At 33.3% G+C, this 23,031-nt stretch overlaps 2 protein-coding genes and 1 long non-coding RNA gene across 3 annotated transcripts in view; all 3 read left to right on the forward strand.

The window, feature by feature from the left end:
• The first annotated feature begins 265 nt into the window (after positions 1–265).
• Positions 266–23,031, forward strand: part of LOC142537648 (OVARIAN TUMOR DOMAIN-containing deubiquitinating enzyme 9-like) — a 44,556-nt gene continuing 21,790 nt past the window's right edge. The window contains exon 1 of the mRNA XM_075643151.1: positions 266–439. The gene's annotated coding sequence lies outside the window, so the exon portion shown is untranslated. The remainder of the gene's footprint in view (positions 440–23,031) is intronic.
• LOC142517093 (uncharacterized) lies at positions 8,115–10,264 on the forward strand. Its single transcript, XR_012812857.1, has 3 exons — positions 8,115–8,636; positions 9,238–9,286; positions 10,008–10,264. It is a non-coding gene; the product is annotated as an uncharacterized LOC142517093 (long non-coding RNA).
• Positions 21,190–22,799, forward strand: LOC142556729 (uncharacterized). Its single transcript, XM_075668213.1, has 3 exons — positions 21,190–21,286; positions 21,392–22,211; positions 22,301–22,799. Exons 1-3 carry the CDS (start codon positions 21,190–21,192, stop codon positions 22,797–22,799), a joined length of 1,416 nt encoding a protein of 471 aa, XP_075524328.1.

The raw sequence follows: 23,031 nt of genomic DNA on the forward strand, positions 1-23,031 counted from the left end.
GCGTTAGATCAGTACCACGTTAGCGTCGTATCGACGTCATGTTAAAAAAATAATTAAAAAATACAAAAATTATGGATTAAGACTGAAATTTGAAACATAAATTATTTGTAAATTGACGAAAACAAAATTATAAATTTCCTAAATAAAGAATAATAATTTTAGACCAATAAATAATAATATTGGAATTACTTAAAAAGTAAGGATTGCACATGCCAACGGCACCACTGACGGCTTTTTTAACCGGTTTTTACGCGGCCCACCGTCTGCCGTTTCGCTTTCTCCTTCAATACTGTTTTCCAACGATTCTTATCTTCTCGTTTCATTGGATAAATTTTTAACAAAGCCAACTTTTTTTTACTTTTATTCTTGGTCGACAATCTCTGGTTTCTTCGCCTCGAGTTGAAGGATCGACAAAGCAATAGGTGCGTATGTACAAAGGGTATGTACAGAATATATTGTAGATTGTTTTGGTATCGGTTATTTTTGGAAGATGTATAATGGGTTGAGATTGGGGTTGGTAGAATGTAGGATCTCATGTTCTTTCTGGTGAAAGTTTGAATTTTTTTCTGGGTTTTCTGTTTTTTTTTTTTGTTTGGAAGTAGAATTAACATTTTATTGTCGTGAATTATGTGATTTATGCATTGGCTCTTAGGAAATTTGTTGTTTTTACCTTTTGATTTGTTGATTATATGCTTTGTGCACATTTTGTGGTATAGTTTGGAATTTGACTTTGGAACTTGATTATGATGAATTTTGAAAATTATTTGTGTATTTTTATGCTTGTGAGTAATGGAGATAGGTTGATTTTATGCTTGTATTAGGTTAGATTTTTTCAAGAAGGAAGTAAAAAATCAAAGTTGTTGATAGCTTTTGAGTGATGTGCTTTCTCTTATTTTCTTTTTAAGTTTTGTTCCAGAATCCTGATATGCAAACTTCAGAAGAGCTTGTATGGTCTCAAACAAGCTCCAAGACAGTTGTACAAGAAGTTTGATGGTGTTATGAATAATGATGGTTTTCTGAGGTATCAGGCTAATCACTGTTGTTATGTGAAGCTTGATGGTTATTATATCATACTACTGATATATGTAGATGATATGTTGATAGCAGGAGCTTGTCTGGAGGAGATTGATAAACTCGAGAAAGAGTTATTAAAGGAATTTGTTTTGAAGGATTTGGGTGTTGCAAAACAAATCCTTGGAATGAGGATCCTTAGAGATCGGGTGAATGAAGTCTTGAAGCTTGAGAACATTCCTGAAAGCAAGAATCCAGTTGATATGCTCACGAAGGTTGTTATCATTGAAAAACTGAAGTTGTGTTTGACTTCAGTTGGTCTCCTGGCTAACAAAGGAGGTATGAGCTGCTGCACTGATGGTGTGAAGGCATGATTGAAATCAAGTCTTCAAGTAGGAGAATTGTTAGGTGAGAGGTGGGGTCCACATCTTAAATAAAGTAATAATAAAAAAGTATCCCACATCGATTTGTTTACAAAGTTGAACGGGGGAATTAGTTATAAATAGAGCTCAATTCCTTCAGTTATTGTATCCCAAAAACAAAAACTTTTCAGCTTTGATAAAAAGAGAGTGCATAGAAAAAAAGAGTGTATTTTTTTTTTGAGTGCAGGAATTCTCTTTTGTGAGTTAGAGAAATTATTTTCTCGGTATACTCGGATTGGGAGTGAGAGTTATTTAGTGTATTGGTGTATACACTTGTTGTAATATTTCTTCCAGTTATAAAAGTTGCAGTGCTCCTTGGACGTAGCCTATATTGGGTGAACCACGTAAATCTTTGTATTCTTGTTGGTTATTTTATTCCGCATTTTTTGGGGTACTATATTATCATCGTGGTCGGCATCGCTTCGATGTAATTTCCCAACAACTGGTATCAGAGCCTTGTTGTGAAAATTCTTAAGAATTCTGAGTATGCTCTGTGGTTGCAGCTTTGTCCGATCTTCCACATCAAAAAAGATTTTTTAGATTTTTTGTTAAGGCTAGAGAAGTGATGGCTGGAGATGATGGATCGGGACCTGGTATCAACAAGTTTGACGGTACAGATTTTACGTTCTGACGACTACAGATTATTGATTATTTGTATAGCAAGAAGTTGCATCAACCTCTATCTGGAAAAAAGTCGGAAAAGATGGAGGATGATGATTGGAAGCTTCTTGACCGAAAAGTGTTAGGTGTAATACGATTGACCCTAACGAAGAACGTGGCACATAACGTGGCGGAGGCAAAAACAACGGAGGAGATGATGTCCATTTTGTCGGACATGTACGAAAAGCCATCGGCAAATAATAAAGTACATCTCATGAAAAATTATTTAACTTGAAGATGAGAGAAAATGCATCGGTGGCTAAACACATCAATGAATTCAACACGATTGTTTCACAGCTAACATCGGTTGAAATTAAATTTGATGAAGAGATTCGAGCACTTATTCTTTTGGCGTCTTTATCAGACAATTGGGAACCGATGCGGGCAGCGGTTAGCAACTCTGTTGGAAAAAGAAAACTAAAATTCAATGATGTCAGAGATCAGATTCTTGCCGAAGAAGTTCGCAAGATGGATTCTGGTGAAGGAACATCATCAAGTTATGCTCTAAATCTCGAGAATAGAGGAAGGGACAGGAGTGGCGAAAAGAGTTTTAACCAATGGCATGGTAGATCCAATCAAGAAATGAAAAAGACAATAAAACATTTGAAAAGAATGTGAAGTGCTGGAGCTGTGGTGAGACTGGTCACTTGAAAAAGAATTGCAAATCAACAAAGAACGACGCTAATGTTGTTACTGACGAGGTACATGATGGTCTATTACTATCCATGGAAAGCCCGGTTGATTCTTGGGTTATGGACTCGGGAGCTTCGTTTCATACCACTGGTAATCATGATGTATTCGATAATTACATTGCGGGAGATTACGGAAAAGTTTTCCTAGCTGATGGAAAATCTTTGGAAATAATTGGTATTGGTGATATCCGGAAGAAGATGACAAATGGATCTGTCTGAAAAATCAACAAAGTAAGGCATGTACCAAAGTTGACACAATCTAATTTCAGTGGGACAGCTTGACGACGAAAGTCATAAGGTGACCTTTGGTGATGGTTCTTGGAAAGTGAAAAAGGGAGCCATGATTGTTGCTTGAGGAAAGAAAACTGGAACACTTTATATGACTTCCAGTTTGAGAAATAAATTAGCGGATGTGGATGCTGGAGCTAATTCAAGTCTATGGCATAGTAGGCTTGGGGATACGAGCGAGAAGAGAATGAAAATGCTTGTTTCAAACGGAAAGCTACCGGAATTAAAGATCGTTGAACACAAGCTGTGTGAAGCTGTATTTTTTGGAAAGCAGAAAAAGGTTAGTTTTTCAAAAGAGGTTAGAGAACCGAAATCGACGGATTTGGAGATGGTACATACTGATGTATGTGGACCATCTCCTGTGACATCCCATTGGAGATCACTCAAGATATTATGGCACTATTGTTGATGATTCGAGCAGGAAATTTTGGGTTTTTTTTGTGAAAAATAAATCAGATGTTTATGAGACCTTTAAACAGTGGGAGTTAGCCATGGAAGATGTGATGGATTCACTGCCATCCAATCACATGTGGGAGTTGTCAGAACTTCCTGAAGGTAAAAGGATTTTACATAGCAAGTGAGAGTACCGGTTAGAACATGATGGTAGCAAGCGGTACAAAGAAATACTTATTGTAAAAGGTGAAAAGGAAGTCATTGGTTACACTGATATTTTCTCTCTGGTGGTAAAGTTAACTACTATCAGGACTGTACTTGGATTGATGGTAAAAGAAGATTTACATCTGGAACAGTTAGATGTAAAGACGACGTTTCTTCATGGTAAGCTAGATGAAGAAATGAATCAACCACAGGGATTTGAAGTACGAGGTAATGAGAAAATAATATGCAAACTTCAGAAGAGCTTGTATGGTCTCAAACAAGCTCCAAGACAGTGGTACAAGAAGTTTGATGGTGTTATGAATAATGATGGTTTTCTAAGGTATCAGGCTAATCACTGTTGTTATGTGAAGTTTGATGGTAATTATATCATACTACTGATATATGTAGATGATATGTTGATAGCAGGAGCTTGTCTGGAGGAGATTGATAAACTCGAGAAAGAGTTATTAAAGGAATTTGTTTTGAAGGATTTGGGTGTTGCAAAACAAATCCTTGGAATGAGGATCCTTAGAGATCGGGTGAATGAAGTCTTGAAGCTTGAGAACATTCCTGAAAGCAAGAATCCAGTTGATATGCTCACGAAGGTTGTTATCATTGAAAAACTGAAGTTGTGTTTGACTTCAGTTGGTCTCCTGGACTAACAAAGGAGGTATGAGCTGCTGCACTGATGGTGTGAAGGCATGATTGAAATCAAATTTTCAAGTAGGAGAATTGTTAGGTGAGAGGTGGGGTCCACATCTTAAATAAAATAATAATAATAAAGTATCCCACATCGATTTGTTTACAAAGTTGAACGGGGGAATTAGTTATAAATAGAGCTCAATTCCTTCAGTTATTGTATCCCAAAAACAAAAACTTTTCAGCTTTGATAAAAAGAGAGTGCATAGAGAAAAGAGTGTATTTTTTCTTGAATGCGGGAATTCTCTTTTGTGAGTTAGAGAAATTATTTTCTCGATATACTCGGATTGGGAGTGAGAGATATTTAGTGTATTGGTGTATACACTTGTTGTAATATTTCTTCTAGTTATAAAAGTTGCAGTGCTCGGGTGAATCACGTAAATCTTTGTGTTCTTGTTGGTTATTTTATTCCGCATTTTTTGGGGTACTATATTATCATCGTGGTCGGCATCGCTTCGGCGTAATTTCCCAACAAGAGTAACCACGACATTATCAAATAATTTCAAATATAAAACAAAAAAATATAATAATTAAACAACATAAACTTTTAAAAAAAATCATAAAAATTATCCTACGTACATAGATAATTATTTTAATTAATCAACATTCTAACTTTAGTAATAAAAGGATTTTGGGAAATTAGTCAGTTTAGGTGATCGAAGTCATCTTATTTTCCGGTTTTGTCTTCAACTTGTCAAATCGGTTCTTATTAGTGTAACTTTGTTTTTTTTTTTTATTCATATTTCATCAGAATGTTGTCGTAACGCTGTAGACGTAAAAGTTTATTGGTTTTATATCACCATTGTTTGGTGCCACACGTCAGTGATCCGACAAAATAGGACTAAGAACAAGGAAAAATCAAAGTTACAATATTAAAACACCAAATATTGATAAGTTAGACAATGGAAAAAAAAAAGCATGACAACTTACCGGAAGAATTAATTTGACAATTTTTCACAAAAAGATAATGTGTCCACATGACAATATATATATATATATATATATATATATATATATATATATATATAACTATAATCTATTAGGTGAGTGACATCTTAGCGGTGAGTATAAAGGTGAACACTATATATATGGCCACAAAACGTAGAAGAAAAATATGTACTCTAGAAATATGATCAAATACACCTTCCTCTTCATTCTTTTCCCGACTTTGCTTCATGCAGAAGATCCTCTTAGATGCTTTCTTCAATCTAGGAATCATATTCATATTTTCGACAGGCTTCCTCCCAACACTGATCCAATGGTGGTGCACTGTGCTTCCAAAGACGACGATTTTGGAAATCATACGCTGACTAAGGATCAAGTATTTGAATTCAGTTTTTGTTTGAAACCCTTTAGGACTATGTTTTTTGTCGACTGTGGTGGCAAAATAAGAATTCGGCTTTCGAAGTCTACAACGCTCGAAGTACTAATCCATGTGATACTGAATGCGTTTATGAGGCGCAAGACGACGGGATTTACATATCTGGGAAACTCAAAGATGTTTGGAGTGTTAGAGATTTTCTCTAAAACTCATGTTTTGCACGTATATAAACATGATAAACAAATATGCGGAAGCTAAATCGAGCGTTACCTCCAGCCATTGAATCATCTTTAAGTATTCTGACTTTCCTCCGATTGAAGCCTTCTAAAAACTCCAATCTCTCTATAGATAGTGTATTATTCTGTATGAGATTGTATATTTAGAGACCTCAATCACCTCTATTTATAGGTGTTTCTCATACCATCAACGAGAAAATTCGGGAGCATGAATGTCAAAAGAAGAATCGTGTATGCATCTAAATTTTCTTGGCCGTCGCCAATATCAATTTGTACACGCCTCTTTTAATATGTGTCATTTTTCTTACATTCTCCCACTTGACACATATACATCTAATTCACCATACGAGAAAACAAAATACATTAATCATGTCGACCAGTTCTCTAAAAGTGAGTATGATCTTCCATGTATCACAATGCATTATGCCTCTCAAATCTGTATAACTTAATGAATAAATCCAATGTTTATTCGAGGTCCAACTTTATTGATATTTTTCTCAAGATAACTGAATATGTACATAACTTAATATGATAAATATCATAACTGAATTCGTTTCATTATCAAAACCAAATGTATATAACATAAATTTATTATGGAATCATATCCATTAGTAATTACCATATTATCCTTTAACATCTGAAATTTGCATGTCTTTATGTTAAAAGATCATCAATTCAGTGCTAACGTGTTCAATGACCACTTTATTAACATGTTCTCCAACGGTTTAAAATACATTATGTCGATATACTTAATTCGACCACCGCTTTAGTCACAAAGACCATAACTGAATTGCAGTAATATAATCTTAATGGCTTAGAAATAGAATCCATAATTCTAAGCCCATAATGAAACTCCTTAAAATACACCACACAATAGTGCTTCAATGACGAATTATGACTCAATAGTGGAAGTATCAAATCACTTTCCAAATTGTCAATTCGTCTCACATAATCATCTAAAACTTTAATACCATAAAGGTATCCCAAAATATTTTGCAGCTTTTTTTTTTTAGTGGTCAAATACTTATATTACTCTGATAATAATTAAGCTCCCACTAACCTTCTGGTATTCATAATGGCCCACAATATTCTCAACAAAACTTAATGAAGAGATAACATTGTAAAACCTGAAATACCACTAATATGAGACATGTTTCAATCCATATCGTTTTCTTAATCTTGAAATATTAAATATTCATCATCACTAGAGAAAAATTCTTTATGTTGTTCGATGTTTCCTAATGAGACTTTATTTGTTTTAAAAACTCATCTAAAAATGGATGGCAATTGAACCAACTTTCAGACTTCATTACTTGCTATTGAATTCTTTTATCATTCAATATTTTATGAGCATTAAGAACTACAATATCATGACCAACAATTTGTTGAATTTATATGATTGTTTTCACAACACACTTTTTAAATGGAAGATGTTGTGAATAGCAATCAATACATATAACTTGTGTTGATGAATGAACATCATAATGATCAATATTATAAATTTGATCGCTCCCACTAATCAAGTCATTTTTCAAGAAATTAATATCAGAGTAATAGTAATATGCTGCAAAATTAATGAATACATGCTAATGTTATTAAATGAAGCAATAAACCATATATCATGTTTTACCCATGTAAATCATGATCTACATATGAATCATTGACACAAAAATTGTCTGTGGACTGAATTTTTAATTCAATTAGATTCATACAACTTAATGATATAATTATTGAATTATATTCAACTCTTAATCCATGTGAATAAATTAAGAAAATAATTCAATATTGTATCCTAATTAAATTATATTTAACATAACGAAATTTCTTGTGAGATAAATTTCAATGTTCAAATATAATTAATTACAATTTATATCCTTTATAACCAAATGTGATCTTCATAATTTATGTATAATTTTAATTCAATCAAAGATGTTGTGGCTACTCTTCAATTAATTAAAATCATACGAATCACTAGGATATTAAATTCTTTATGCATAAAATATTTATTCTTCATAATTTTTCATCTCAAAGTATTATTAAAATGATGGATAATTTTATGTAATATATGTCTGTTATAACTAAATGTGATTAAAAATTAATGTATAATTTTAATTCAAATAAAGATGCTATAGATATTCTTTAATAAATTAAAATTATACGAATCACTAAGACATTAAATATAAGGCCCTGTAATTAATTATCCGGTAATTTGACATAATTAGAATAATTATTGAGTTGTAAATTAAAATAATTATTTATGTCAAATAAATTCAAGAAGTGTGTTAAAAATATGTATTTTAGAATATCGGAGAATTTAACGATATAAAATACATATAGAGTTTAAATAACACACGAGAGCAAAATAAATACAGACCGGGATAGATGGGCTTGAGTTACTATTTTAGTAACCAAATACACAATATATAAATATACATATACACCACTTACCTTGATGAGAGAGAAGAAGTAAAGGTAAAAGAAAAGAAAGAAACTTCCCCAAACCCAAATTTTCGCAACCCTTGGAGCAGCTGCGGGAAAGTTGCGATATCTACTTCGTCCGGCGTCTAAATCTCGATCGGTCTAAAGGAGTGACTTCCTAACATCCTAGGCTTCGATTCAAGATAGAAATCGCAAATTTTGATCAAGGATACGTGTAGATCGAAGCTGCTGTTCCGGTGCTCTGTTTCTGCGCGAATTCTTCCAGTTTTGGGTGAGAGTTTTTGGGTTGCTGCGATTTTTTTAGTTTGAATTTGTAGAAATGACCTAAATAAAATTTGTAGTGGTTTAATTTTTCTGTTTACAGCCACTAGAATCATCAAATTTTGATAAGAATCGGAATTGTTATGATTTTTCTACCAAAACGTGTCAAAATGGAATTCTGTGTTGGAGCTGTGTACAACACCTACTGTAATTTGGGTTTATGGCATGTATGCACTCGGATTCTGGGTTTTTGGTTAAAATGAAAGTTGTAGAGCTATGTGTTGTCTTCGTAATGATATAAGATTCGTTAAATTCCATTAAGAATTGAGCAAGTTATGCTTCTTTTTCTGGAACTGCTCAGTGTGTGAGATTCTGTCCGCGAATTCGTAAGTAGCAGTGTGTTCTTGAAAATTCTGAGAATAATCTATAGAGATTCTGAAGATGGTTTCAACTGGAGAAACTTAGATAATTGAGTTATCTTTCATTTCCAATTGGCGGATATTGATTTGAGTTAATATTGAGCGAGATAAGAATTTTATTCTCTTTTTTGCCAAATTGGACATTGGTATGGAATGTAGTTTTCATGATCGGTTTATTGTTGCTTTGTTTAGGCCGAGGGTCTTGAAGTGAAGTTGTTATTGGATTGTCAAGGTAGTATAGGTATGTTACAGCTCGGTAACATACGACGGTGAAACATAAATTATGTTTAATTGTCATTCTGTGTTACATGGATCGTGTGTATGACTTGTTGGCTGTTGTAAATTGTTAAATGCCTTCATTGTGATCTATGTTTATTATTGTGACATATTATTGACATTTAGCATCGTGCATACTGTTATGACATTCATGTTGAGCCTTATCGTTCTTGTTAGCCCATTGTTGATATCCGTTGTTATCTGGCACTATTGTTTATCTCGGGATCATTGTGTGGCTGATAGGCCTATACACATGAGACCGTAGATGTGATTGAACAATCCCGTGGTTAGTGCAGCCTTTTGAGGTGAGCGCTGGGATTGTGTCATCTAGTTCGTTTTGTTGTGCTATCCTGTTATGTCGTATCAGCTGTATGGAGGCCGAGTCAGGGGTGTTATTCAGCACAGCTTGGCATGCCTCGCATACTTGGCAGGGCGGTTTAGCTGCATGACGATGTAGCTCCCCTGTGTTGTCACTCGAGCATTATTCCAATTGTTATTGTACCGTTTGTTGGCTCCTGTTATCCCTGTTATTCGTTGAGCCTTTAATGCATTGCATATTACATTTTATTATATGATTATGCATGATTTATGTTATTGTTGTTATTGTTGAACTGTTTCATACCAGAATCCTAACCTCAGTTGTTTACTGGGGAGGCTGCTGTGGTTGTTATTGGGTACCATGGTAGATCTCCCGAGTCGTTTTGCAGCATCAGGCCGAGGTTCTGCCAGTGGAGCTTGGGATTGAGGTTGTATTGCTTGGTTCTGTTCAGTGGAGTCTCCCAGTTAGTCTATATGTATGTCTTGAGTTTGTTCAGTCTTGTATTGTAGTTTTTTTGCCGGGGAGTTCCCCGTGTATCTGTATTGATATTTGGTTGTTCTGGTTATGTTCTGAGGCGACTCTGTGATTTTAATGATCTGGCGAGTATTTGGTAAGTTTTAAATTTTATTTAGTCCTGGCCAGTGCGGCTATAGGTTGTTGACTTTAATTTTGTTTTAATGACTCTAGTTGGGGTATATTTTGATATAAAATATTGCTTGAGTTTTCGGGATGTCCTACTTACGGGGAGGTCATGCCAAAATTTTTCTAGGCCCTGAGGTCCGTTTTATAGTATTTTAAACCTTTTTCAGCTGCAGTTTTAAATCAAACCATTATTGTTTGATCATTAATTGTCGTTAGAGTAAATGGGCCTCACATTAAATCACAAATTTTTTAAATATTTATGCTCTTAATAAATGTCTTTCATGTGATCCTCAGCCCACTTAATGTATAATTTTGCATAATTAAGGGTGCTGTGGTCAAACCTTAATTATTTAAAATTAGACGGTTCACTAGACATAAATTTTGATTTTATAAATGTGCTTTGTGTGATCCTTAACAGACTTAATGTATAATTTCTCATAATTAAGGGTGTTGTGGCTAAATTTTAATTATTTAAAAAAATTATACGGATCACTGGACAATTTTATTTATTTATTTATTTATTTTTATACTTAATAAATGCCCTTAATGTGATCCAAACCTGATTTAATGTATAATTTCTCATAATTAAGGGTGTTGTGGCTAAACCTTAATTATTTAAAATTATACGGATTACTAGACAAAAATTTTGGCTTTACTTAAATCTTTATATAATAATATTTAGTAATGCAATCAACACTTTTCAAAAATGCTCCCAGGAAAGATAGGTAGTGCTAAGGCCCTTTAAATACCCAACTCCTAGTCAGAGCAACATTCCTCAGGGAGACCAGTGGCTAGTCAAGGCAGTTTAAACCGATCCATGAAGAACTCACTCAGATCATGTTTTCTAACGTCACCTTATAATTATTATTCAACTTAATTATCCACATTTATGTGAATCTTTATAAGCCAAAATTTTTCATTAAATAACTTTATATTCACATTTTTACTTAATATGAACAAATACGTTCCTCATCAATTCTTCTCTTCAATCAGAGTAGTGATAAAGTGATGATCACATTTACGTGAAAATGTGGACCTCTCATCAGTTTTTCTCTTTTATCAGAGTAGTGATAAAGTGAGGATTATTTGTTCATTTGTGAACATCTGAAATATTTTATAATATTATATTTACATCTTACTTGATATGTTCATTTTAAATTATAAAAAACTTAATATAATTTAATATGAACATGATGTGAATATTTATGTACCAATTATTTTTCAATATTATTTGCATTTTAAATTTCAAGAATAAATGCAAACATAATATTAAATTTGCATGTACATATCAAACATTTATCCATAATATTTGACATTATATCTAACATGCAAAAATAATTTCTAAACATGTATTAGAAATTACGTCGAATTTGAAATTATTTTAATGTGTACAAATTATTTAACAAAATGTTATATGTATATCGAATTATACATATAATTTAATAACACATTAATCATTATTTATTTATTTATTATTTTATTATTATTATTTTTATTTTAAAAATAATAATAATAAAAACCTTTACGACACTTTTTGATACCAAATAATTGTCAAATTGTGGGTCTCACATTAATTAATTGTGGGTCCCGCAATGATTAATTAATTAATTAATTTTAAAAAAAATTTAATCATTCCGACAATTTCATATTCAATATACCCACCAGATTACTTTACTAACATTCATTCATGCATACATGAATTGGTTTAACAAATGAATTGTAAAATTAAATGGTGTGGGCTCCGCATGCAATAATTCCACATGCACGATAATTGAATTCATATGCATGATTTTATACATAATTCGTCTTCAACCTTCGGCAATTTCTTTCATATATCATTTGTTCATCTTCTCCGAAAATTTCAGAAAACAAAATCTCCAATTTTTTAAGATTTCAAGAAAGAACTTCAAACTCCGATCGAGAACACAATTCTAAGGCAAGTTTCTTAATATTATTATGTGATCCGATCTTTAAATTTCAATTTCTTTACGCAAATTTCAGAAAACAAATTTTCAAGGCAGATATATCACGGCTCTGATACCAAATGTTAGAGATTTTATCTAAAACTCATGTTTTGAACGTATATAAACATGATAAACAAATATGCGGAAGCTAAATCGAGCGTTATCTCCAGTCATTGAATAATCTTTAAGTATTCTGATTTTCCTCCGATTGAAGCCTTCTAAACACTCCAATCTCTCTATAGATGGTGTATTATTCTGTATGAGATTGTATGTTTAGTGACCTCAATCACCTCTATTTATAGATGTTTCTCATACCATCAACGAGAAAATTCGGGAGCATGAATGTCAAAAGAAGAATCATGTACGCATCTAAATTTTCTTGGCCGTCGCCAATATCAATTTGTACACGCCTCTTTTAATATGTGTCATATTTCTTATATGGAGAACAAACAATGTATTAATATGAATTATAAAATATGTTTGATATTTTAACTTTCTTTTTCATCATTTCTTACTATATTTATTAATAAATCACATATATAAGTTTTGCAGTATAATCATATGCATGCCATTTTTGTGTTCTTGGATTCGAAAAGATTGCTGTGACCGATCAGGGCAATTATCTCAAATAATTTTTTTCATATAAGAGAAATCAAACCAAGTTTAAATTTTTTTCCCCCTCATATAGAAAAGTCGATTAAGTTTCTTTACAGTGTTTGGATTCACAAAAGTGAAAAGGGAGAGGAAATCGGTGAAACCTGATTTCAATCACAGTTTTCTACACAAGAAAATCAATGTCAATTTAAGACTATTCTAAAAGCAAAAATTGAATATTAAAGGTATCATAAGAAAAATACACTAAAAATTTATATAATAATTCATACAAACATTTCCTTATTATTATTTTTATTATTTAAAATAAAATAAATTATAGTTTTATAGGCATATTGGGAGTTGACATAAAGTCATTTTATGCAGCATAAGACTAGTAGAAGCCATGATCGACCATATATGTTCATGCGCTTATCTTTATATTAATCATCTAAGTTTTATTACTCGAAAATAAAAGAGAAAATTATATTTTTGGTTATATAATTTATATTTTTTGCAATTGAATTTGCATTTTTTTAGTCCTACAACTTGTAATTTTCACTTTTTGTCCTGTTTTATCCGAGTCCATGTTGTCGATTGGAAATCTCTTATGTAGTGGCCGCGTGCGGGCGTGCCGATGCTGCCATGAATTTTTGGAAGCAAACTTACATAGATGTCATGACATTTTTAGAGTATTATGTGGCATCTGGGTAAGGTCACAAAGACAAAAAATGAAAAAAAATAATGGCAAATCACATGATTAAAAATGCAATTTTTCTTTTAACAGGACCAAAAATAAAAAATACAAATTATAATACTAAACATGCAAATTCACCGTTAATATGATCGAAAATTTTAAAAAAATGAAAAATACTGACCAAGAATTTTAATTTTTCCAAGATAAAAAGACTAGCATATTACGCCATAACCATCAGAAGAAAAATAAATATATATAAACCAAAAACATATAATTTTACTCGAAATTTGATAATTATAATTAACTATAATTTGACCCAAACGCATGTACAAAACGATTATTAATTTATTCAAATCCATCTTATTTCCCTATCCTTCTCATTAAAATTTACTTTTTTTAAAGTTAAATTTCTTAAAATTAAACTATGAATTAGAGTTATACCTAATTTTTGTACATACAAAAAGAAACTGTTTTAAATAAAAGAACATGATTGCAACAAAATCACTTGAGAAATCCTAAAACATATTCTACTTATAACAACTGGAAAAATCTATCTGGTTTAAAATAAAATAAATATGTTTCCATGTTGATATATAACTACATGAATGATCGATCTCTCAGAAGGACTAATAAACGGTGTCTCAAAAATTCGATTATGCATCGATGCTATCGATATATTCTTTGTGATGTAACTAGTTGGATCATTTTACTGCCTTGCATGGAAGTGCTATGATATAAGTGCGAGACCATCACTACAGTACACTTCATTCTTTTGCCCCTTGCTCGGAGAGCAGTATTGTAAGGACCGTGTATCGTATTATCGTAAATCCTATGTTGATTATCGATAATTTATGAAATTGTCATGTGATTATGTACATGAGGTATATCATGCCAATGAAAATGAGAAAATAAGTGTGATAATGAAATATTGCACTAGATATTGATTAATTAACAGAATTGAAGTTGTAAGAACTCGAGTGGAGAAGCCGGACGCCAATACAATACAAAATCAATATTTTGGACAGAACGTGTGGCGCCCGAGCGGTAGAAAATGACCGCCCGAGCGCCAGTGTAGAACAAGTTATTACTCGGGCAGAACTTTCCGCGCCCAAGCGGTAGTTTATGACCGCCCGAGCGCGGTGCAATTGATACTCAGGGGCAGAACATCTCGCGTTCAGGTGCGAGAATTCTACCGCCCGAGCGCGAGAGCGGTGAGGATAAGACTAAAATTTTTGTTCATTTCTTCCTTCAACTTCCGTTAGCGGCTTCGAGAGATAAAGTTGGGAAATCAATTTCTTTCGTCCGAAATCACTTCGAAACGTTGTCCAAACGCGAAACAAATTATATATCCGGAATCTTCGCGTCGAGAGCTTCTTTTTGAGGTAAATTTCTTCTAGTTTTCAGCAGCTCTAAATATGAAAGTGCTGGAATAGCATGTATTTGAAGTCGAGATTCCTATATGTGGTAGAATAACCGACAAGAAACTCGTATTCGAAGTCGTAATTGAATTATGTTATGATTTTGATTTGATATGAATTTTCAAAGTTTCAAAAGATATTTGGAACTTATATTATTGATTTTGGATCATGTTATTGATTGAAATGAATATGTTATTGATGTAGATAGATTATTATACTGATATCTTCAAACTACATCGACTGGAACGAAGAATTGAGGTATGTTGCGATAGGGTAACATACGATAGGTATCTGTATTATATGATATATGTTTGATTGATTTGATTGAGAATATGTGTCTATATGCCTTATGTGATGATTTAATGTGGCATACATGACATTGTGATTTGAATATCGAAGTATAAAATAAATGTTTTGTTAACACACATCGTTTGATGCATACATCGATACATTACATGCACGTTGAGCTATGATCCTTGGATATCCTGATATGATTTGATTGGATTCTGGGGCTTGTGAACACAATGCTATGTTTGGTATTACATGACCCGTAAAACATAGACATTTGTGGCCCCGACGATTGATTGAGATTTGGGATTTGATGGTGCTTTGTCGACGCTATCATATGAGTATCTCTGATTGAGACCGGTGTGCCAGCTCGAGCATTGATTTGATAGCGATTCGTTTGATTCTGACATGTGCTCAGTGGATGGGCATTTGACCCGATACCTCCACGACATACATGCATTGCATACCATATATCGTTGTTTAGATACTTGTGGTATATATGATGGTTATTCCATACAGAGCTTTGCTCACCCCCACGGGGGGCTGTTGTTGTCTGTGTGTGGACAATGGCAGGTACTCCAAGATATCAGGAGGCCGGAGAGGGTACTTCTGAAGGGAGTCACAGTTTGAGTTGAGGTTTTATGTTTTGTTCCCAGTATATATATGTATCTATATACCGGGGCATGTCCCGAGGATATGAGTTGTTTGACTGTATTTGAATTTGATTATGTGTGGACGAGCTTTATGATATGAGATTAAATATTATTTTTAGTATTCAAATAAAATGATTTGGGCTCATTGTAAAGAAAATTTAAATTCGTTTTCCGCTGTAATTAATTAACCCTAATCAGATTGAGTTGTAATAACGATTAGGAGCTAAGGGCCCCACAAGTATACCGAAAAAATTTCTCTTTTTCGCAATAGTAGGACATATCAATCTTTAGTGAAGGCAGAAAGGAATTGAAATTCCAATGCCTGATTATAGAGAAAAGCACTGCTGGTTTTAGAATATGGGGAGTCAATATTGCCAATATCCCCACTTAATTCCCATTAATTAGAGAGTAATGAAAAAAATAAAAACTTGTGATAGTAAAGTGGTAAAAGAACCTAAAAATGGCTCGATGATTTATCATCATGTGAATCTTGAAGATTTTTATCTCTTTTGTTGACGTTTTTCTCAAAGGGAAAATGAATTACTGAATTTTATCTTTCGAGCATTTAATACTTCATTTCTTTTTTAAATTGTCAAAATAATTCATAACTAAAGCATAATCCTTTAACAAAAAACACTCGTGAGTATATAACTTTTAACACATGAAGTAGTCAAAAAAGGTTCAGATATATGACTAATCATCATCTATCATACTATACTTGACGAAAGATGTTTGTACCGTAAATTGACTTTTTTAGATTGTAAACTTTTTATTTATTAAAATTTGGTTTTTATCCAATAAATTTTTGTTTTTTCCCCTATGGAAAGCATAGAGTTCACCTATATTTATGGCCACAAAACTAGCTACAACTTATCACATAGAAAAATATATTTACTGTAGCAATATGATAAAATACACCTTCTTGTTATTCGTTCTTTTCCCGACTTTGCTCCATGCAGATCAAGATCCCCGTGATTGTTTTCTTTACCCAAAGGTTCATGTTCACGTTTTTAACCGGCTTCCTCCCGCCGAATGTATGGTGGTACACTGTGCTTCTAAGGACACTGAATTTGGAAATCATACGCTGGCGGTAGATCAACAATTCGAATTCAGTTTCTGTTCGATACCCTTTTCGACTTTGTTTTTTTGTCACATATGGTGGCAAAATAAAGACTCTGGATTTCAAGCCTACAGCGCTAAGTGGTTTGATGATCCATGTGCCGGCCCTGACTGCCTTTATGAGGCAAAGTCGGACGGGGTTTATTTATCTGGAAAATTCAGACGACCTTGGAACGTAACACAAATTAATAATATATGAACATGAATGAAATCTGTTATATCTTTTAGTTTTCTTCGTTACCATGGAAAATTTGTATCCATTTTGCAATAAAATGATATGATATCTCGTGTTTACGGTCATTCATGTGGTTTGATAATATAATCACTCTTATTATATATCATTTACTTATCCTATCACACGAACCAAACGATGCCTAAGTGGTTTGATAATCCATGTGTTACACATGACTGTGTTTGGGAGGCGAAGGAGGATGTGATTTTATTAATCCGGAAACTTTAGAAAAAGGTGTTACACTGATCAGTATTGCATTTTTCTTGGAAACTCTTTGGTTTCTTGGAAACTAAGAAACAATGTACGGTATCACAATCTAGTGCATGTAGAAGTGGAATCCCGATATATCCATGGCTGCAACTTCTTGTGAAATTATTTGGTTAAAATATATCCTCCAAAATTTGGTCATTCAACACTCAAATCCAGCCGATTTTTATTGTGACAATCAAGCGGCATTACATATTGCTTCAAATCCAGTTTTATACAACGAACAAAACACATAGAAATTGATTGTCATCTTGTACGGGAAAAAAGGTTCAAGAATGAATAATCGAAATGACTCATATTCCCACGTCACAACAACCAGCCAATGTTTTTACGAAGCCGTTGAGTTCGTAACATTTTTCGAATTCACTTGGCAAGTTAGGAATTATCAACTTATTTTTCAAGAGTAGGTCTCTTGTGAGACGGTCTAACGAATCTTTATCTGTGAGACGGGTCAACCCTACCGATATTCACAATAAAATGTAATATTTTTAGTATAAAAAGCAATATTTTTTCATGGATTACCCAAATAAGAGATATGTCTCACAAAATATAAGATAAATTAAGTTTAATTTATTTTTTTCCTCATATAGAAAAGTTGATTAAGTTTCTTTACAGTGTTTGGATTCACAAAAGTGAATAGGGAGAGGAAATCGGTGAAACCTGATTTAAATCACATTTTTCTACACAAGAAAATCAATGTCAATTTAAGACTATTCTAAAAGCAAGTATTGAATATTAAAGGTGTCGTGAGAAAAATACACTAAAAATTAATATAATAATTCATACAAACATTTCCTTCTTATTATTTTTATTATTTAAAATCAAATAAATTATAGTTTTATAGGCATATTGGGAGTTGACATAAAGTCATTGTATGCAGCATACGACTAGTAGAAGCCATGATCGACCATATATGTTCATGCGCTTATCTTTATATTAATCATCTAAGTTTTATTACTCGAAAATAAAAGAGAAGATTATATTTTTGGTTATATAATTTATATTTTTTGCAATTGAACTTGCATTTTTTTTAGTCCTACAACTTGTAATTTTCACTTTTTGTCCTTTTTTATCTGAGTCCATGTTGTCGATTGGAAATCTCTTATGTAGTGGCCGCGTGCGGGCGTGCCGATGCTGCCATGAATTTTTGGAAGGAAATTTACATAGATGTCATGACTTTTTTAGAGTACTATGTGGCATTTGGGTAAGGTCACGATGACCCAGATAAAAGACAAACATGAAAAAAAAAATTGCAAATCACATGACTAAAAATGCAATTTTGCTCAAAACAGGACCAAAAATAAAAAATGCAAGTTATAATACTAAACATGCAAATTCACCGTGAATATGATCAATTTTTTTTTATAGAAAAAACGAAAATTACTGACCAAAAATTTTAATTTTTCCTGGATCACTTGTACGGCCTTGTATGGAAGTGCTATGATATAAGTGCGAGACCCTAGTCACATCACCACAGCACACTTCGTTCTTTTGCCCCTTGCTCGGAGAGCAGCATACCCAAAAAAATGTCTTTTTCGCGATTGATAGGCTCATAATAGTTAGTAATTTTATTTTCATATTTCTCATTATTCCAACCTCCGATATGTTTAATTGATACATTTTTGTGTAATTTTATTGTAGGAGAAACTTTTACGGTCTTAGGAGCAAATTTGAGCTAAAAAGGTGTTGTTTATCACATTTGAAGTTTTCAAGATAAATTTTGAAAGAAAATTGTCAAACCAGAAGAGGTCCTGAAACAAGATGTGACCACGCCTTGTGATTATGTTTTAGGTGCCTAAATGGCAAGATAAGATTTTGTGTAACAAACAAAATCTTCAAAAAATGAAAAAAGGCCACAAAATCTCACGTTAACAAGAAGAGGGAGAAGATTTTTTATCCAATTAGAACAAATCTCATTCACGTACAGAATCAACAAGAGGCGGCAAGAAGGAATTTTTTTCTCCAATCACTATTCACGAGAGAAGAAGAAGAAAAGAGGCGCAGACTTCCAGAATTTTCTCCCATCAAACTATGCTACGCTAATTTTCTTAGTCTGATTCAAGGGATAATCTACTATTTTAATTTTATCAATGTGATGTTTCTGTACTTTAATTTATTATTCTTGTTTGCTCAAGTATTCGTTGATTTATGATTTAATTATATGAATGTCATATGTCAATTAATCTGACAATTTAATTTGATGTATGATTTTCTAATGCTAATCATGAATTCAGTGATCCGTAATTCTCATGAAAGATTGGTACGTGAGTAGCAATAGGTTAGATGTGTTGTGCTATCATAAAATGTATAATCAAAATAAATCGACGGAACTAGATCTTCCAATTGCTGCTATCTCGGTTGTTAGATTTTAGGATTAACTGTTTTCACGAAACTAAAATGCTATCTTTAATTAATATGGAACGCTATCGTGCCCAGTTGATTATTGGTAAGTTTTGACTGGATGCTGGGTTCGGTCAATTAATTTAGAAAAACACAAGAATTTTAGAGGCTATCCATATTATTCTAAGGTTAATTGGTTGGAATAACATGAATAAATGATTGGTTAACCGATGAACAGTGAGATAATTAAATAGTAGAACCCCCCTTGAATCAGTATTTTCTCATAATAAATTCTTCACTTTATTCTCGTCAATTAATTTTCATTTCTAGATTCAGTATTTTTCTTGCTTGGTAATTATAGCTTTGGTTATTTTATTTAGTAATTATCAAAACAAATCCCCCCTTTTTTATTTTTATTATCAAAAGAAATAAATCTACCGTTCTATGTGGATTCGATCCTACTCACCATTACATTCGTTTTTATTTAAAAGGGTAGGAATTAATTTGGTGGTCAACGACAGCACACCAAATTTTGGCGCCGTTGCCGGGGAACGGTGCAAGGTTAATTTCTTTTGATTTTTTTTTATTTCTTATGCTTCGTTCTTCTCGTACAGGTAAACTCGAATACAATCCGAAAATCGAGAAGACAACTAAGAGATTGAGAAAATAAGCAAGATTAAGGCGTGAAAAGCAACTATCATCATCATCTCCTGATTTGAACGCATCATTGGAGTCAACAAACACTGAAAGAGAATCCGAACTTGATCTTAAGACAGTAAAAAGCGAAAGTGACCAAGAAGAAATGGCAGGACAAGCTCAAAGAACACTCAGGGAGTTGGCTAATCCTAAAGTTATTCAACAACCATTATGAATTCAATTCCCTACTACTGATGCTACTTTTGAATTAAAATCTGGCTTGATTCATTTATTGCATACTTTTCGTGGTCTTGCAGGTGAAGATCCCCATAAACATCTGAAGGAGTTTCATATTGTTTGCACAGCCATGAAAACGCAAGGGATCACAGAGGAACAAATTTCACTGCGAGCTTTTCCATTCTCTTTAGCTGACAAGGTTAAAGATTGGCTCTACTACTTGCCTTCTGGATTCATAACAACTTGGGACAATATGAAAAACAATTTTTGGAGAAGTTATTCCCAGCTTCACGAGCAGCAAATATTAGAAAAGACATTTGTGAGATTAGACAGCTGCATGAGAAAACTTTGTATGAGTATTGGGAGAGATTCAAGCAATTGTGTGCTAGTTGTCCACAACACCATATTCCAGAACAACTACTAGTTCAATTTTTTTATGAGGGACTCTCGCTCTTTGATAGGAACATGATTGATGCTGCGAGTGGAGGTGCATTGGTGAACAAAACGCCTCAAGAGGCACGAACTTTAATCTCCAACATGGCTGCCAATGCACAACAGTTTGGTACTAGGCAAGACAACCCTCCATGACAAGTCAATGAGGTAAGTGTTACTCCTATCGATCAAAAGTTAGATTCTTTGACATCTTTTTTGGAAAGGTTGGTTGCAGGACAAGTGCAACAGGTAAAAACTTGTGGTGTGTGTGCTATGGTGGGACATCCTACAGATACGTGTTTGTCACTACAAGGAGATCCCCCACAACAAGTTAATGCAATCGACGGATTTCCTGGACAATCTCAACGCCGATACGATCCATATTCTAATAGCTTCAATCCAGGATGGAAAGATCACCCGAATTTCAGCTATAGGAATCAAGGAGGTCAACAGGGATATCCACAACAAAATTATCACAAACACCCGTCACCTGCGCAAGCCTCTAACTCAGTTATGTCCTTAGATAAAATTGTGAAGGCCTTAGCTGAGAACACTCAAAAATTTCAACAGGAAACGAGGGCTAGCATTCAGAATTTGAGCACTCAAGTGGGACAGTTGGCGACCTCAATTCACAAGTTGGAAGCAAAAAATTTAGGTAATATACCTTCTCAAACAGTGGTGAATCCAAGAGAGAATTTGAGTGCAATTACTTTGAGAAATTGTAAAGAATTGGATGTTCAAGAAATTGGAGTACAAGCATCAATCAAGCAAAAGGAAGAGAATGAGATAAAATTTGAGGATAAAATAATCAATCAAGATGATGCTCCGAAAGGTAAGTTTTCTCCTCTACTTGAGTATAAACATATTCCCCCATTCCCTCTTGCATTGAACAGGAAATGTGAAAGTATTAAGGAGTTGAATGACACTCTTTGTAGAGGCGAGGTAAATATTCCTTCATTAGATACTATTAAACCAGTACCTCGTTGTGCTAAAATTTTAAAAGAATTTTGTACTACAAAAAAGAGACATAAGTTGAAGGGGTGTAAAAGGAAAAGGTAGGAGAACATGTTTCTGCAGTCATTCAAAAAACTATTCCTATCAAATGCAGTGATCCAGGTATGTTTTCTATCTTTTGTACTATTAGCGATACTAGACTTGAAAAGGCTATGTTGGATTTAGGTGCTTCTATCAATGTCATGTCTGATTCTGTTTATAATTATTTGGAATTTGGACCTCTGACTGAAACCGACATTGTGATCCAGTTGGCTGATAGGTCCACTGTTTATCCTAGAGGTGTAATTGAAGATGTTCTTGTGAAAGTTGAAAATTTGGTTTTTCCTGCTGACTTTTATTTGCTTGACATTGAAAATGATGATTCAAACAGTCAAATTTTGCAAGGAAGACCATTTTTGAAAACTTCAAAGTCTGTCATATATGTTAATAGTGGTACCCTTACTATGGAATTTGATGGTGAGATCGCTAAGTTTAATATTTATGATACCATGAAATATCATGTTAGTGAAAGCACTATTAATACTCTTGATATCGCTAATCACTTGTCACAAGAAAATTCAAAAATTGTTGGTAAGAATGATTTAGAGGTGATTATTGAAAGACCTGTTGAAAATTCTAATACTCTGTAAGAGAAGTCGGTCTCACATCCGTAAAGTAAATAGGGTGAAGCCAGAGATTGAGAATCAGAATATTTCTTCTTCTTTGGAGCAGCAGCGAGAGGCATTTTTCAAGGACGTGTAATGCGGAATCCGTTGTTGGAGGTCTTCTTGTGTGAGGCGGATCCGAAGGAGTGAACTTCATATGATTGTAGAGTCGGAAATGAGAGTGTGACAAGGAGTATAAGGATGATGGATCCGATGT

The sequence above is a fragment of the Primulina tabacum genome, chromosome 1, assembly GCF_025594145.1.
Source record: "Primulina tabacum isolate GXHZ01 chromosome 1, ASM2559414v2, whole genome shotgun sequence".
In the NCBI taxonomy this organism is placed as follows: domain Eukaryota; kingdom Viridiplantae; phylum Streptophyta; class Magnoliopsida; order Lamiales; family Gesneriaceae; genus Primulina; species Primulina tabacum.